Below are 16758 nucleotides of genomic sequence, written 5' to 3'. Positions count from 1 at the left end.
AATCTCTTTTTCTAGTAACAGATTTTTATTACTAAAACTTTGTAATTAAGCTTGGAATATAATGCTTACCATCTTTTTCCTCAGAATTATTTTGTCTATTTTAGGAATTTTATGGTTCTATATTTTTTAATATTTTAAAATTTTTATTTATTTATTTATTTTGAATACCCATCCCTCCACCAGTGACCATTTTCCACCACCACGGATCCCAGTATCCTTCCCACCCCCCATCCCCCATCACACCCTGCCTCTGTGGCAGGGCATTCCCTTTTGTTCTCTCTCTCCTATTGGGTGTTGTGGTTTGTAAAAGAGTTAAGCCTGATTTTCAGGGAAAAACATTGATTTACTTTTCACTGATCACTTTGTATATAAGGAGATGTTGCATGGCCGTGAAAGCGGCCACGAGGTTTGGAATAAAAGTCCTGGTTCCTGCATGCCCGAGCTATGCTTGTAGAGGCTCATGGTCACCGGGATTACATCTGGAGAAGGCGGGATGCGGCACCTACCCCATCTGGGACTTCCCAGTGATCTCAGCTCTGCTTGAAACCTGGAGCATTCTCCGGGAGCTGTGGAGCCTCCCAGTGGTTTTCCTTCTTTGTTGCTGTGTGCTGTAAAGATGGCGCCAGTTCTTTGGAAATTTTAATGGGGATCGCATTGAATCTTTAAATTATTTTGAAAAAGATGGTTGGTTCAATGATGCTGATCCTTCTGGTTCATTGCAAAGGTTGTCTTCATTTCCTTCTGTTCTTGTATTCCTTTCGGAAATAAGTTATAACTTAACTAAATAGGTTTTTCTACTTCTTTGTTAGGTTGGCTGCTAGAGATAGCTAAAATCATTCTTAAATAGGGAAACTTATCTGTAATATTTTCTCCCATGAATCAAGATGTCAAAAATTCTTCCTCTAACACAAAAAAAGTCTTGCTTATTTTCTCATTGTTAGGGTTTGCTCATAAAACTATATCAATTTTTGTACAGAATGTTATTTTGTTAAGGATAATATAAATCAATGCCTTACCAAATAAGACAGTTGTCATCATATTCCCCTACCTTTGCACAAAATCATGATAAAATGATAAAATTTCAAAACCATGTGTGACAAAGAAAGAAGATGAGACTGATCAGTGCCATCCCAGAGTGGCCTTTTAGATTTATAAGTGACTAGATGTTTATACACAAACCTCAGTAAGCACATTCTCTTTTACTCTTCTAACCCTAAAAGTAATCAAATACAGCAGCCAGAGAAATAGAACAGCAGGAGGCAGGGTGGTCACTCTGCACATTGCTGACCAAGTTCTATCCCCAGCACTACATATGGTTCCCCAAGCACGACCAGGAGTGATTCCTGAGCACAGATAAAGAAGTATGCCCTGAACAATGCTGAGTGTTGCACAAAAAAAAAAAACAAATAAAGTAATCAGTGATACATTATTAACTAATCTAACAATACTGTTTTCCAATGCTGAAAGACAAAAGGCATGGATAACATATGCGTTTTTTCTTTCTGAGTATTTTTTATTTTTTTTCTAGTGAATGAATTTTATTCTTTGATCAGAAATAAGGAGGTACAAATTGTGAACTGCAGTTATAATTTAGCACTAAAGGAAGACATTTATTTAACCTCTTAGATAATAATGTAATACAACTGCCAGGTGCATAAAACATATATGTAAAATAAGAGATGAATCAAGTGAATGAACGTATCTACTGTTCTTTTTTTCACAGCATTCAATCATGTTATTTTAGCATGTCTCCAGAAAATCTTCCAGGTATAAAATTATTTAAGTTCTCAAGTGTTATATAAGTCAATCAAACTAGGGTGATTCTTATTTAGTAAATGTAACAAGGTTGGTTATAAACTTATTTCTTTCTATCTATAAAAATTGATTGAATAAGTACTGATACACTGAATAACAAGAGTGTAAATACTTACTCATGTTTTAGAGTGCAATATTAACATTCCATATCCACTATCAATATCTCCTCTAAAATAGTAATTTATTTGATTACATAATCAAGGGTTCTATTTTATCTAATGTGATTTAATCATGTGCTGCTCTCAAGATGGGAAAGTGATCGATGTTTAGCATAGCAAACAAATTCAATCACTTCTCCCTCTATTTCCAGTTGACTGTAAACCTTGAAACTTTCCCTTACTTCTGGAAACAAACTATATTTTAATCATGATGAAACATATCATGACACCTTGGATTGTACTGTTGTTCATCGAATCTTAAAAATGACTTTTGTTTACAAACCATAGGTATTGTCTAACAAGAGCTCACTTTTTTGTTTAATGATGCTTGTTTTAAGAATTAAAATAATTTATATTCTTATGATATATTAAAAAATTAATCACAATGACATGTATGAAAACATTCAATTATTTGTTAAAATCTCTTGACATGCGTCTGGAAAGATAATTCATAATTTAAAGTATTTTTCTTACTAGTTAGCCCAGGTTCAATTCTCAGCACCATATATGGTTCCAAGAACAGGGTCTAAAATCATTCATGAGTTCAGAGTCAGAATTCTTGAAATTAATCAGAACTGCCCCAATTTTCCCCTTTCCAAATTTAAAAGAAGTTCCTTCTTTGTTCTTATTTTACTTTATTTTATTTATTCATTTATGTATTTATTGCCTTGGACCATATGTAGCCAAGTCAGACTGGGCATTCTTTTAGTACTGTCTAAGGATTATACCTGGAAAAATTTGGGAACCATGGGTGGGGTTGGAGATCTAACCAAAATTGGCCATATGTAAGACAGGCAAGTCACCTGTAGTACTATCTTTAGGCTCATTAAAAAAAATTCCTGAACATATATGCAAAGATTCACATTTATATATTCTTCTATATCTGATTTCCATGTAAACTACCTGTCCTCCTTTAAGTTTTATTTATCATATAGAAAACCAATGTATGAAACAAATTGAATACCATTAAGCTATCCAAAAGTACACAGGATTTGGAAATCAAGTCAAATATTATATTAATTAACATTTCTAAGCAAAATCCAAGTGAAAGAAACACTGTTTTCTTTATCTTACACTTATCTCTCTTCCTTTTTCACATAGATCAGGAAGACTCAGAAGCCAGGAATGAGAAATCATACAGCAATAACCACATTCATCCTCCTGGGATTGACAGATGACCCACAGCTGCAGGTTCTTCTTTTTATATTTCTACTTATCACCTACATGTTGAGTGCTGTTGGAAACCTGACCATCATCATTCTCACCTTTGTGGATGCCCACCTTAAAACTGCCATGTATTATTTTCTGCAAAACTTTTCCTTCTTAGAAATCTCATTCACATCTGCCTGTATCCCGAGATTCTTGTACAGTTTAGCAATAGGAGATAGAACCATTACTATCAACGCTTGTATATGTCAAGTATTTTTTGATAGCCTATTTGGAATAACAGAATTTTTTCTTCTGGCAACTATGTCCTATGATCGTTATGTAGCCATCTGCAAACCCCTTCATTATATGACTATCATGAATCCACTGGCCTGCAAAAAACTTATCTCTGGCTGTTGGATAATTACATTATTGCTCATGATACCACCATTTGGCTATGTGCTGACATTGGAATTTTGTGTCTATGAAATAGACCACTTTCTCTGTGATGCCAACGCTATCCTGAAGATCTCATGTTTGGATACAGAACTCATAGAGAACATGGTTCTTTTCTGCTCTTCATTTATCCTACTAGTGACTCTCACATTTGTGATTTGGTCCTATGGAAGTATCATTCACACGATTTTTGGGTTCCCCTCTGCTCAGCAAAAGATAAAGGCCTTTTCTACCTGTTCCTCCCACATGATTGTGGTCTCCATCACTTATGGCAGCTGTATCTTCATCTATATCAAACCTTCTGCAAAAAATGAAACAGTCGCTAATAAGGGAGTATGGCTATTATTTACTTCAGTATCCCCCATGTTAAACCCATTTATTTATACTCTGAGAAACAAACAAGTAAAAAATGCCATGAATGGCTTTATAAAAAAACTACTACTCTTGAGATAACAAAGTGGTTAAGGAACTTGCCTTGTGAGTAGCTGATCAGGGTAGTCTGATTACTGAAAACATAGCAAATAGTATGCCCTGAGCACCTTGTGGTGTTCAGGGTCTTCTCAAAAACATATTTTAAAGAAAAAAACCTCCTGCTCTCAAGAAATTAAGTGCATGGTAAATTAAACATACAGTAAACTCAAGACTTATGTATTTTGTCCCTTTGTATTCTGCCTACATTTTATACTAATGGTGAGATCAACTGACTCTTCTTCACATAGAATAGCGTCTCTGGCTTTAAATAGCAAAATCATCTAAATGAAGTTTAACTTAAAAATCAATAATAATCTCCCTTATATTGATCCTCAATATATAAATGATAGTTATGTCTAGTCCTAATCTATTTGTAATCTCTATGCACATGCATAATTAGTAAATAAAAGGTAAAAGAAATATTTACAATTACATGAAAAAGAACAGATTTTAGCTATCAAAATGGATTTAGAAATAAGCTCTTATTTTTATACATCTATCAATTTTTTTTCTTTATAGGAAGGTTTTATTAACATGGCTATGAGCAAACTACTGTTTTCGAATGGAGTTTTTTTGTCAACATATACTCTAAGAAAAAGAATGACCTATTTAATGCTTTAATGGTAAATTAAACATACAGTAAACTCAAGACTTATGTATTTTGTCCCTTTGTATTCTGCCTACATTTTATACCAATGGTGAGATCAACTGACTCTTCTTCACATAGAATAGCGTCTCTGGCTTTAAATAGCAAAATCATCTAAATGCAGTTTAACTTAAAAATCAATAATAATCTCCCTTATATTGATCCTCAATATATATAAATGATAGTTATGTCTAGTCCTAATCTATTTGTAATCTCTATGCACATGCATAATTAGTAAATAAAGGGTAAAAGAAATATTTACAATTACATGAAAAAGAACAGATTTTAGCTATCAAAATGGATTTAGAAATAAGCTCTTATTTTTATACATCTATCAATTTTTTTTCTTTATAGGAAGGTTTTATTAACATGGCTATGAGCAAACTACTGTTTTCGAATGGAGTTTTTTTGTCAACATATACTCTAAGAAAGAGAATGACCTATTTAATGCTTTTTTGTGGCAGATTTGGTACAACGTGGTCAATGACTTTATCTCAGATTCCCTTTCAAAGCTCTTGTTACTTTTTGTTTATTTTATTTCATTTGTTTGTGTTGCCCAGGCTCTGTTCAAGAGAGCCATGATTTAATCCTAATGATACTGCTCAGGGTGACGTAGGCCTCTTGGGTCAGTGATTCATACTTGATCTCTTACTATGTGGTTCCTTAAAGTCTACATTATATCATAGGGTTCACCTTTTAAATTTATTATATTCTAACAACATCCTTAATTTCAAGATTTATGGCTGACCATCAGAGTAATTTGTTTTCTCCTTAATATTTCCTTCTAATTCAAGGATAGAGCAATAGTACAGTTAGTAGGGCAACTGTCTTGAATATAGTCAACACAGGTTCAGTCCCCTGCATGCCTTATGTTCCTCATTCACAGTCAGCAGTGATCTCTAAACTCAGAGCCAGTAGTTATTCTGTGATACCACAGGATGTGATCCCAAAACATACAAACTAACAAATAAACAAATTTTCCTTCTACTTTGACGAAAATATATGAACTTTTCTAGAGGACCGTTCAAGTTTCATAGTGATCTCCATAATCAGCTAAGAACTCTTTGTGATAATTTTGATATTTTTCTATGGCTTAAACAGCTTTATAGCTTATTGACTAAAGAATTAAAATAAAGCCCTAATTATAACTTGTGTAATGCATTCAGCAACTATTTGGAGTTTTAAAAAATCACTTAAAGAAATAACATATTTCAGGAATTCTGTAATATGGTAAAAATGTTTCTAAACAAATGATTGTCATAGATAAAAAATGTTTCACTAGTGACCTGCAATCAGTGTTTGCTCAACTCCTGATTGTCAAATTTACTGTGCAATGAATATGATAGTGGACCACAGGATTTAGTATATTTAACAAGTTTTATATCCTTTAACATATGCTATAAAATATTTATAATGATTATTCATAAAGTAAAAATTAAGGAAGCTATAGAGAGAGAAAAGGAAATAATGTCCATGCCTTTCACACAGACAATCCCAATTCAATCCCCAATACCGTGTATGTTTCCCTGAGCACCACCAGACATTATCCCTGAATACAGTTTCAGGAGTACTCACTTGTACACCACTGCGTATAGTTCAAATACAAACAAAAAATAAAATGTTGGATGTATTTGATTTTGATTCTCTTAATAGTTGCTTAAATTTACTTTGTGTAAGATAGTGGAATTCTAAGGCAGTTATGCATAATTTTAATGATGCATGTTGCAGAAGGTATCAAACAAGATGATTGGTACTAGTTTTATGGGCAGTAAGAACACTTGGAGTAGGTTTATATTTTTAATAATAAATTAAAAATTAATATTTAAAATCACTTGTATCACTTGTCATCCCGTTGTTCATCGGTTTGCTCGAGCAGGTGCCAGTAACATCTCCATTCGTCACTGTCACGTGTTAGCGTAGCCCAATGAGGAATTGGGGTATCTTTCAGGGTCAAGGGAATGATGCCCATTATTGTTACTGTTTTTGTCATGTCGAATACGCCACAGATAGCTTGCCAGGCTCTGCCATGCAGGCGGTATACTCTCTGTAGCTTGCCATGCTCTCCGAGAGGGAAAAATATTTATCAAAAAATAAAAAAAACCTTATCTTGAAATAAGAAGGAGCTTCACATACTTTGCTCAAATTTGTCATGATCATATCTCTCTTTGTTCCCAACTACTTCTGCTATGTAGCTTTTATAGATAGCACATAGATGAGTGTGCTTAAAAAAATGGTCTTTTCCATGCAATCTCTGGTTGTAAAGTATCAAACTTTCAAATAAGATATCTGTGAATAAGGAACCAAATTGCTTAAAAATTTCAGTATTTTACTAATTACTCACTTCCTTATTTACCTTCCATGTATTTTCTCATGGTCAATAAACTGACTCAAACGATTTAAATTATCCCACCACTTAGAGAGAATAGCTTCTGAAATAATCTGGAACCAATATCAATTATAAAATGATTATGTGTATTTCTTGTTCCTGAAAATTTTCCAACATTTTATTTATTTATTTACATACTATTTAAAAATATACAGTGTAGTTTTATGTAGCAAAAAATACAAAATATCTGACTTCTATTCCCAATATATCAATATATCAATTTCCTAACATTTCCACATTTAATGGTGTAAAATAATAATGCTTATTATCATTTTTAATTGGTGATATAAATGCAAGATTAGAATCCTTCACACCAAAGTGTCATATTCTCCAAGCAATAAAATATAATTGCTAATTATATAATTTCAAAGGGGAATTATTACCTTTGTAATTTTCTTGATTCTGTGCCCAAAGAATCCAAGTGAGATTGAATGAATGCAAACGGTCACTGTCACTGTCACTGTCCTCCAGTTTGTTCATCGATTTGCTCAAGCGGGTCCAGTAACGTCTCCATTGTGACACACAAAAGAAAAATTTCTGAGAATAAATTAAATCAATGGGAAAAATAATCAAATGCTATTTACTTACAGTAAAACAAATTCATTTATTATATTTTAATATAATGTCATATTTTAATATAATATCATATCTATGATATGTGCAATGTCTGATCTCTAATGTGTAAAGTCTAGGAAAAACGAAGGTTTTAGAAACATTAAGGGGAATTCTTCTTTTGGAGACCTCTCCAATAATTCTGAGACTCCCTGCATTCCTTTGTCTTTCCTTTGACAAAGTGTTTCTCTTGGTAGGCAATGGTGCACTCGGTAGGCAATGCTGAAATGGTTGCTTCTGGCAGCAGGTAGAGAGGGTTAATTCTAAGCTACTTCCCATATTATTTAATGATGACTAAGTCCAATACTCAGTCAGAAGTTCATTATCAACTGGGGAAAAAAAAAACACTTTATTTAGAATCTTAGATGAATCGCACAATCTAGCAGGTAGTGTGTTGCAAGCACACACCACCACATACAGATGCATGCTCTAGTTTATAGACAGAGTTGCTCTCTTTAGATAATGAATGCAATTGTGTAAAAAGGGAAAGAGAAATATGAAAAAGCAAGAAATTCTTATAAACCAGGAAACTAACAGATTGTACTCTTTGAAGGCAATGTTGAATAATTTTTACTGATTTCTCTATGTTAGCTGGTACTGTTTATCCAAGCTTACAGTAAGATTACAGATTACAGGAAACATATAGAAAGTTCTAAAAACTAACCAGATAACCAGTATGAAACATGAATTCATTCATGTAGCATACATAAAACAAAATAGTTAAACCTAATAGATTAGAGAAAGTGAAAAATTAAGAAAACTATTACAATTATTTTTTATTTATTCATTTATTTGAAAAAACAAACACTGTCCTCCCATTGTTCATCAATTTGCTCAAGCGGGCCCAGTAACATCTCCATTGCAAGACTTCTTGTTACTGTGTTTGGCATATGGAATACTCTCGGTAGCTTGCCAGGCTCTCTGAGAAGGGCAGAGGAATCGAACCCAGATCGGCCGGGCTGGCTGCACGCAAGGCAAATGCCCTACCGCTGTGCTATCACTCCGCCAAACACAGTAACAACAAGTCTCACAATGGAGATGTTAGTGGGCCCGCTCAAGCAAATCGATGAACAACGGGAGGACAGTGATAACAGTCTAAACAAATTCATTTATTTTATTTTTATTTACTTTTTTATTAGGAAACACCATGAGGTACAGTTGTAGACTTGTACGTCTACAACTTTCGTGCTTGGGTTTCAGTCATACAATGATGGAGTACCCATTCCTCCACCAGTGCCCATTCTCCACCACCAATGATCTTAGCAGCCCTCCCACCTGCACACCCCATCCCCCCTACCCCACCCCACCTCTGTGGCAGGGCATTCCCTTTTGCTCACTTTTTCCCTTTAGGGTGTTGTAGTTTGCAATAGAGGTCTTGAGGTAGTATCATGTTCGGTCTATAGTCTACATTCAGCATGCATCTCGCATCCCGAGCGAGTCCTCCAAACATCCTTTACTTGGTGTTCCTATCTCTCTCTGAGCTACCTTTTCCCCAGCATGCAAGGCTGGCTTCCAAGCTGTTGAGCAGACCACCTGGTCCTTATATCTACTATTCATGGGTGTTCGACTCCCATTCTGTCACTTTATATTCCCCAGTTCAGTGTAGTCTTTCTATGTCTGTCCCTCTCTTTCTGACACATTTCACTTAGCATGATACTTTCCATGTAGAACCACTTTATGTAAATTTCATGACTTCATCTTTTCTAACAGCTGAGTAGTATTCCATTGTGTAGATGTGCCAAAGTTTCTTTAACCAGTTATCTGATCTCAGGCAGTTGGGTTTTTTCCAAATTTGGGCTACCGTGAACAGTGCAGCAATGAACATAGAAGTGCATGTGTCATTTCAACTGTACTTTTTTGCCTCTCTGGGATATATTCCCAGGACTGGTATTGCTGAGTCAAATGGAAGCTCCATTTCTAATTTTTGAGAATTGTCCATACTGTTTTCCAAAAGGGATAGACCAGTCAGCATTCCCACCAGCAAAGAAGAAGGGTCCCTTTCTCACTACATCCGTGCCAACCCCGGTTGCTTATGTTCTATTGGATGTGGGCCAGTCTGTGATGTGAAATGATATCTCATTGTTGTTTTGATCTGCACCTCCCTGATGATTAATGATGTAGAGCATTTTCTCATGTGCCTTTTTGCCATTCGAATTTCTTCTTTGAGAAAGTTTCTGTTCATTTCGTCACCCCATTTGATGGGGTTGGATGTTTTCTTCTTGTGGAGTTCAACCAGTACTTTGTATATCCTTGATATCAATGCCTTGTCAGATAGGTATTGGGCGAATATCCTTTCCCATTCTGTAGATTGTCTTTGTTTTTTGGTCACTGTTCCTTTGGAGATGCAGAAGCTTCTTAGTTTAAGATAGTCCCGTTTGTCTATCTTTGTTTTCACTTGCTTGGCCAGTGGGGTGACGTCTTTGAAGATACCATTCACTTCAATGTCGTGGAGGGATTTGCCAACTTTGTCTTCAATGTACCTTATGGTTTCCGGTCTGATGTTGAGGTCTCTAATCCATTTTGATCTTACTTTTGTACATGGTGTTAGGTAGAGATCTGCGTCCATTTTTGCATGTAGCCGTCCAGTTTTGCAGCACAATTTGTTTAAAGAGGCTTTCCTTGCTGCACTGCACATTTCTTGCTCCCTTATCAAAGATTAGATGATAATATGTTTGGAGGGTGATGTCAGTATATTCAACCCTGTTCCATTGGTCTGCAGCTCTACCTTTATTCCAGTACCTTGCTTTTTTAATTATTACTGCTTTGTAGCAGAGTTTGAAGTTGAGGAGGTTGATTCCTCCCATTTTCTTTTTCCCAATAATTGCTTTAGATATTCATGGGTGTTTATTGTTCCATATAAATTTCAAGAGTGTTTGCTCCATTTCTTTGAAGATTGTCATGGATATTGTTATAGGGATCACATTGAATTTGTACAATGCTTTGGGAGTATTGTCATTTTGACGATGTTAATTCTCCCGATCCATGAGCAGGGAACATCTTTCCATTCCCTCATGTCCTCTTTTATTTCCTGAAGTAGCGTTTTGTAGTTTTCTTTGTACAGGTCTTTTTTTGTCAGACTTTTAAACAAACTTTTTTTATTTTAACACTTCAACTCTAAAATCAGTTGAATATGGATTAGGCTCTTCAAGAATGACTGTTTATGGCAGGAAAAACTGAAAATTCTGAGAGCACATTAATATTCCACAAATGGTTTGGTAAAATGGAAGGGCACATGGGAACACACTGGAACTCTCATGATTATATGTTTAACTGAGGCTTATATTCTATTGGTAAGTATACTCATACTTTATAATATTATTATATTTCTTTTTTACATTCCAGAGTTCTGATCTGAATTAAATTATTTATACCTCTTTTTTAAAAGAGCAATATCAAGCCAGATATATTCACGAAAGATAATAATATTATTTTTCTAGATTATTGAAATATAAACTGATAAGATTCAATAGAAATATTTAATACATGCATTATTAATGTTTAGATATTTTATGCTTAATTTTTCTTTATGAACAACATTAGTATGATCAGGTTAAGAATGTTTTTAAGTGAATTCAAGTTAATAATTTAGAATGAAACAATTTTCTGAATACCTTGAAAAGAAAGACCACATGATGCAATTTCCAAATATTTAATATATCAAGGTAAAAATATATCACTTAATTATATATAAAAATAACAGTGTTGCAATTGTAGTTTGTTGACTTAATTAAATGCAAATGATAATGGAAACACAAAAATTTGCATAGACTAATTTATTTTATCAAATTCCATTCTTCCTGCTGATCACCAAACATAAGGGCTCAATGTGAGATGTATAAGTGACAATATTGAGCCTAGGATACGGCTTTGTGTTCAAATAACTCGAAGTCCTTAAGGATTCATAATTTTCTCATTTGTTTCAAAATGCTCAATTCCAAGGGACTCTAAACATTTTGAGATTACTAAATGGTTTTTCTCCTATTGGAATGAAATCAGTGCTCCTATCACTAGTGCTTAGCTTAAAAATTATAGGTGCATTTCTTAATAGAACATCACAACTGCTATTAGTTTCATGGGGGAAATAAACTGAATAATATAGGCAGTGAGAAAATATACATTTGGAATTCTAATGGGTGCAATCTAGAGTAAATATCCAGAATCCATAGTAGCGTTAGCTAATAATATTCCTAGTGTTTTTTTTTTCATGTTAGCATGGAGGAAAATGATAAACTTGATTTTTCTTAACTATTAAAAGTATCTTTCATATAATTTATTACATAGTAATGCTTGATGAGATGAGGAAACCTCTTGCTTCATACTGAAAATTGTACAGCCTTTGGCTTTAGTTACTTAACAACTAACAGGTATATATAGTCACCAAAACTCACCTGCTGTGTGAATAATACAGGAAATGAAACACAATAGTCCCAGAGGCTTTTATTTAACATGAAAATTAAATAGCATAAGGGGGTATGGTGCTGCCAGCAGGTCGATCTGTACCTTTGAGGCAGGTGCACCAGCAGTCTGATGGCGCCTTCAGACTTCCAGATACCCCAAAATTGCTGCTATGCCTTTGGCCAGACCCCAAAAACTTGGGGCAAAGTTTACCAAGAAAGGAAATGGCCAAAAGTTAGGTATGTGGAAGACACACCCACAAACCACCTCAGGCTCAGCTATGTAATTGGAGGCATGGCCTCTCTGGTTCCTGATCACACTGGTTCATGATCCCAGCGACTCAGAAACAAATCTCAAAACCCAACAGCTTTTGTCAGAAATATGTCTGGTTCCTGCAGTAGGTTACCGGCACTGAGCCACCCCAGTTGGGAATAGTTTTTGTTCCTTGGCCTGTGTCCCCTGGCGGCCCAGTGGCTGTCATCCTCCAGAGGCCACTGGGATATCAGGTTTGGGCCTGCAGTGACAAGGCACTCGGGGCCTCATGGGATGGGGGTGGAGCCGGCCCTTTCCTCCCCACCCCAACAAGACCCCGAGTCGCCGCCCAAAAATGGCCTCTCTGGCTCCTAATCAAGCTGCTTAATGGCCATGAACACAGAGACTCAGAAACAAATCTTGGAACCCAGCAGCTTTTGGCAGAAATGCGTCAGGACCACACAGTAGGTTACTGTTGCCAGAGGGGAAAGGGTGCTGTCCCTCTGCCTGCTCCCCTTGGCGGCTCAGTGGCCGCCATCTGCCAGTGGCCATTGGACAGTCAGGTTTGGGCCCTCAGAGATGAGACACGCGGGGTCTCACGGGATAAGGGTGGAGTCGGCTCTTTCCTCCCCATCCCAACGAGACCCGAGTTGCTGCCCATGAACAGCCTTTCTGACTCCTGATCAAGCTGCTTATTGGCCATGATCCCAGAGACTCAGAAACAAATCTCGGAACCCAGCAAGTTTGGGCAGAAATCCTTCCAGACTTAGGTATTAAAATTTTAGAATTTCAAAATTGCCTGGCCACTACTGAAGCCACGCAACATTATATGTTATTCTTAACCAGCAATAGAAAACAAATTGTCTACTGTTGCCTTTTCAGCAGATCTGAATGTTGGGGTAAAAATCCCAAATAATAATGGTGGGTCTGCTGTCAAAATATTGAATGTGATCAAAGTAGAGAGAGAGAGTAATGTGGAAATCACCTGCCCCACAGGTAGAGAGAGGGATTTGGGATGGGGGTACACTGGGGTTTTGGGTGGTGGAGAATGGGCAACTGGTGAAGGTACGGGTGTTTCATTGTATGACCAAGACTTAAACCTGAAAGCTTTGTATCTGCTCTCACGGTGATTCAATAAATAAAATTATAAAAAATTTTTTAAAAAGTAACGTGGAGTTCACGCTCAATTCAGTCAGCTAACCAGTGGCTGAATAAATAGCAGTACTCCTACACAAAAACAAAAGAATAGAGTAAAACAAAATAGCACATAATGAGAGCAAAGAGGATAAAAAGGAAAGAATAATCCTGAGTCAAGATTTTAACTTTTGGGGCAGGAGTGATACTACAGAGAGTAAGGTCCTTGCCTTGGACATGGCTGAACCGGATATCAACCCCAGCACAGGTGTTCCCCTCACCCAAGCCCTGCCAGCTCAGAGCTAGGAGTCAGCCCTAATCTTTGCAGGTGTGGCCAAAAACTAAAGGGAAAAAAAGGCTTTAATTTCATTTTGCCAAGATACTGGCAGTGCTAGGGTTGAAATCAGGTTCAGCCATGCCCAAGGCAAGGGCCTTACTCTCTGTAGTATCACTCTGGCCCCAAAAGTTACAATCTTGACCCCTGATCATAATTTTGGTGTTATCCTCTTTGTCCTCATTACTTGCTATTTTCCTTTACTCTGACCCTTTGCTATTAAATGTTCACGTTAAACAAAAGCCCCTGTGACTATTGTGTTTCATTTCCTGTATTATTCACATAGCAGGTGAAATTTGGTGACTATGGTGTGCTTTATTGCAATCAATACTCCTAATCAGAAAAACTATCTGTTACTGCTGAAATCGACAGTCGTAAACCCAGGCATTCAATTACAGAAACTGCAAAAAAGGCTGGTAGGGTATTTGCCTTGCATGCAGCCCACCCGGCTGACCTGTGTTTCATTCCTCCGCCCCTCTCTGAGAGCCCGGCAAGCTACAGAGGGTATCTCACCCGCACAACAAAGCTTAGCAAGATACCTGTGACATTGGAGATGCCAAACACAGTAACAACAAATCTCACAATGGAGACGTTACTGGGCCTGCTGGAGCAAATGGATGAACATCAGGAGGACAATGCAGTGCAATGCAATGCAGTTTGTTTTCAGTAAGAACGCAATGTTGAGATTTGATACCATGTCTAGATAATGCCAAAAGCAGGGTTCAAAAGCAGTATATACTTTTAATAGAATCACATAGAAAAATACTTCCTGAGAGTCTTTAAAAGCTGTTTTACAAATATAAGATTTTTGGTCTTTAAAGCATTATTTATATTCATCTGTAATATTTCCAGAAATTTTTCAGAGACAAAGCACATGCCATTGGGAAAAAGTGTTCAAACATAAAATTTAACAACATAGAAAATTCTGAGCTTTAAAAAATCAGCAATAAAATATTGGAAAAATCTATCCTAGTTAGTACTGACTGAAATTTTAAAAAGGGACCAGAGATATAATACAATGGGTAAGAGGGATGATCCCTACCACTGCAGAAGATCCCCCAAGCCTTCCAGGAGTGCTCTCTGAATGAAAAAAAAAGAGAGAGAGAGAGAGAGAGAAAGTACTGAGCACAGCTAGGTGTAATCAAAATCCAAAATAAAACATAAACATAAAAAACTCTTTAAAAAGAAATAACCGTGATTAAGGGATGAAAGAGAAGAGCTCATTTAGTCCTGATAGTCTAGCAAAGGAAATTTTCCCTAGGAAACTCTAAATATGTTTATTAGGTAAAAACCCACAGGTAGATAAATAAACTATTTCCACCTGTCTTGAGAAAAGGAAAATTCAGAGATTGTCTAAGGCCTTCATTATAAGTTTATTTAAAATATATTTTTCCTACTTTTATTTTGCTTGATAATCTACTCGCAATGTATTCAATATGCCAAAAACAGTAACAAGTCTCACAATGGAGACGTTACCAGTATCCGCTCGAACAAATCGATGAACAACAGGAGGACAGTGCTACAGTGCTACTTTTATTTTTCTTGAAATATTCATGGGAAAAATACCTAGAAATTAACCCAAATTCTTTTTCTTGTCACTATTTCAGTGGAATTTGGCATAAGCCCCCTATAATAGCAATCTCTTATAGAACCATTGATCTCTACATTCTTCTGCCAAAACTGTTGTCCTTTGCATAATAAAATTTATACGTTTCTGAAAGTAGAATTCTTTATCTCTAATTATGTTTACTCAAACATAATATAACATTTTTGAAAAAATTTCATTAATCTCCGTACGTGACTTATCTTTAAGTCAAGGTTAACAATGTTCTTAATCTTCTAATTTTCATACCATAACAGAATTAGAGACTTGAAAAGCTATTTAGTATCCAAAATAATAAAAGCTTGTGATAAACTCTAATTGTAAGGGTAAAATTTAATAAATGGAATAATTATGGAATAATAATAATATAATAATAAAAAATATGGAATAATAATTATGGAATTTAATAAATTGCATATAAATAATAATATATTTTTAAAAAACAAGAGAAATTAGGTTGTATTCTTAAAATACATGTGCACAGACACATGCAGTTGTAAAATTAAATAATAAAATATTTATATTTCAATATAGTGAACATTAATAAATATTCACCCTGTTCGTAATAAAGATAAGTATAATTATGCAGTAACATTTTCACTTAGTTATTTAAATTAATCAATACAATGTGAAGAGGTATATGACTATATTTTGAACAGGAAAAAATCTGTCACAAGTTTAAGTTATTGAGCAGAACATTCCAAAAGGAATCAACATATGTACATATTTTCCCTAATACTTTTAAAAATAACTAGTTATGTGAGTATTAAGGTTAGAACACTGTAATCTATTTCTTTCACATGTATTAATTTGAATCAGTCTATTTCAACTCTCAATAGAAATGAGAATATCTGTGATAGAAAACAGAATGAAAGAGAAGGTTGCCTAGAGGATTTTAGGTGTGCTGTCAATTATTGTGATGATAAAAGGGGGAAAAAATAGAAGGGAAGGAAGGGCCAGTTGCAAAGAGAATTATAAGGTATAGTATAATATTTAGGGATGTGTGGAACCATGGTGCCTATGCTTGAGTTGATGAATACAGAATTAACATTAGTAATAAAGCAAGTGGGAAGCTAATGATGAAGTTACACCAGAAGTTTAAATGATGCGATGGTAAAATTCATGAAGAATAAACATGAAACAGAAAAGGAGAAATGATAATTATGCACATGGAATTTACAATATGGTGAAAAGTAGATGTATTGAGAAGTGAAGTGTATTGGCTTGGTAAATCACTGGTACTAAATGCCCTTGGCAATAATAATAAAATAATCGAGTGCATGTATTTTTGAAGCAATTTTATTCCATTTTATTTTATTTTATTTTTTTATTTACTCACTGCGAATTCCC

At 35.3% G+C, this 16758-nt stretch overlaps 1 protein-coding gene across 1 annotated transcript; it reads left to right on the top strand.

The window, feature by feature from the left end:
• The first annotated feature begins 3098 nt into the window (after nucleotides 1-3098).
• LOC130024633 (olfactory receptor 6C2-like) lies at nucleotides 3099-4028 on the top strand. The gene has a single exon (XM_056115334.1). The coding sequence runs from the start codon at nucleotides 3099-3101 to the stop codon at nucleotides 4026-4028; it is 930 nt and encodes a 309-aa protein (XP_055971309.1).
• The last annotated feature ends 12730 nt before the right edge of the window (nucleotides 4029-16758 follow it).

The sequence above is a fragment of the Sorex fumeus genome, unplaced genomic scaffold, assembly GCF_029834395.1.
Source record: "Sorex fumeus unplaced genomic scaffold, SorFum_2.1 ptg000029l, whole genome shotgun sequence".
Taxonomy (NCBI): Eukaryota; Metazoa; Chordata; class Mammalia; order Eulipotyphla; family Soricidae; genus Sorex; species Sorex fumeus.
This window is presented reverse-complemented; position numbering and strand designations above follow the sequence as displayed.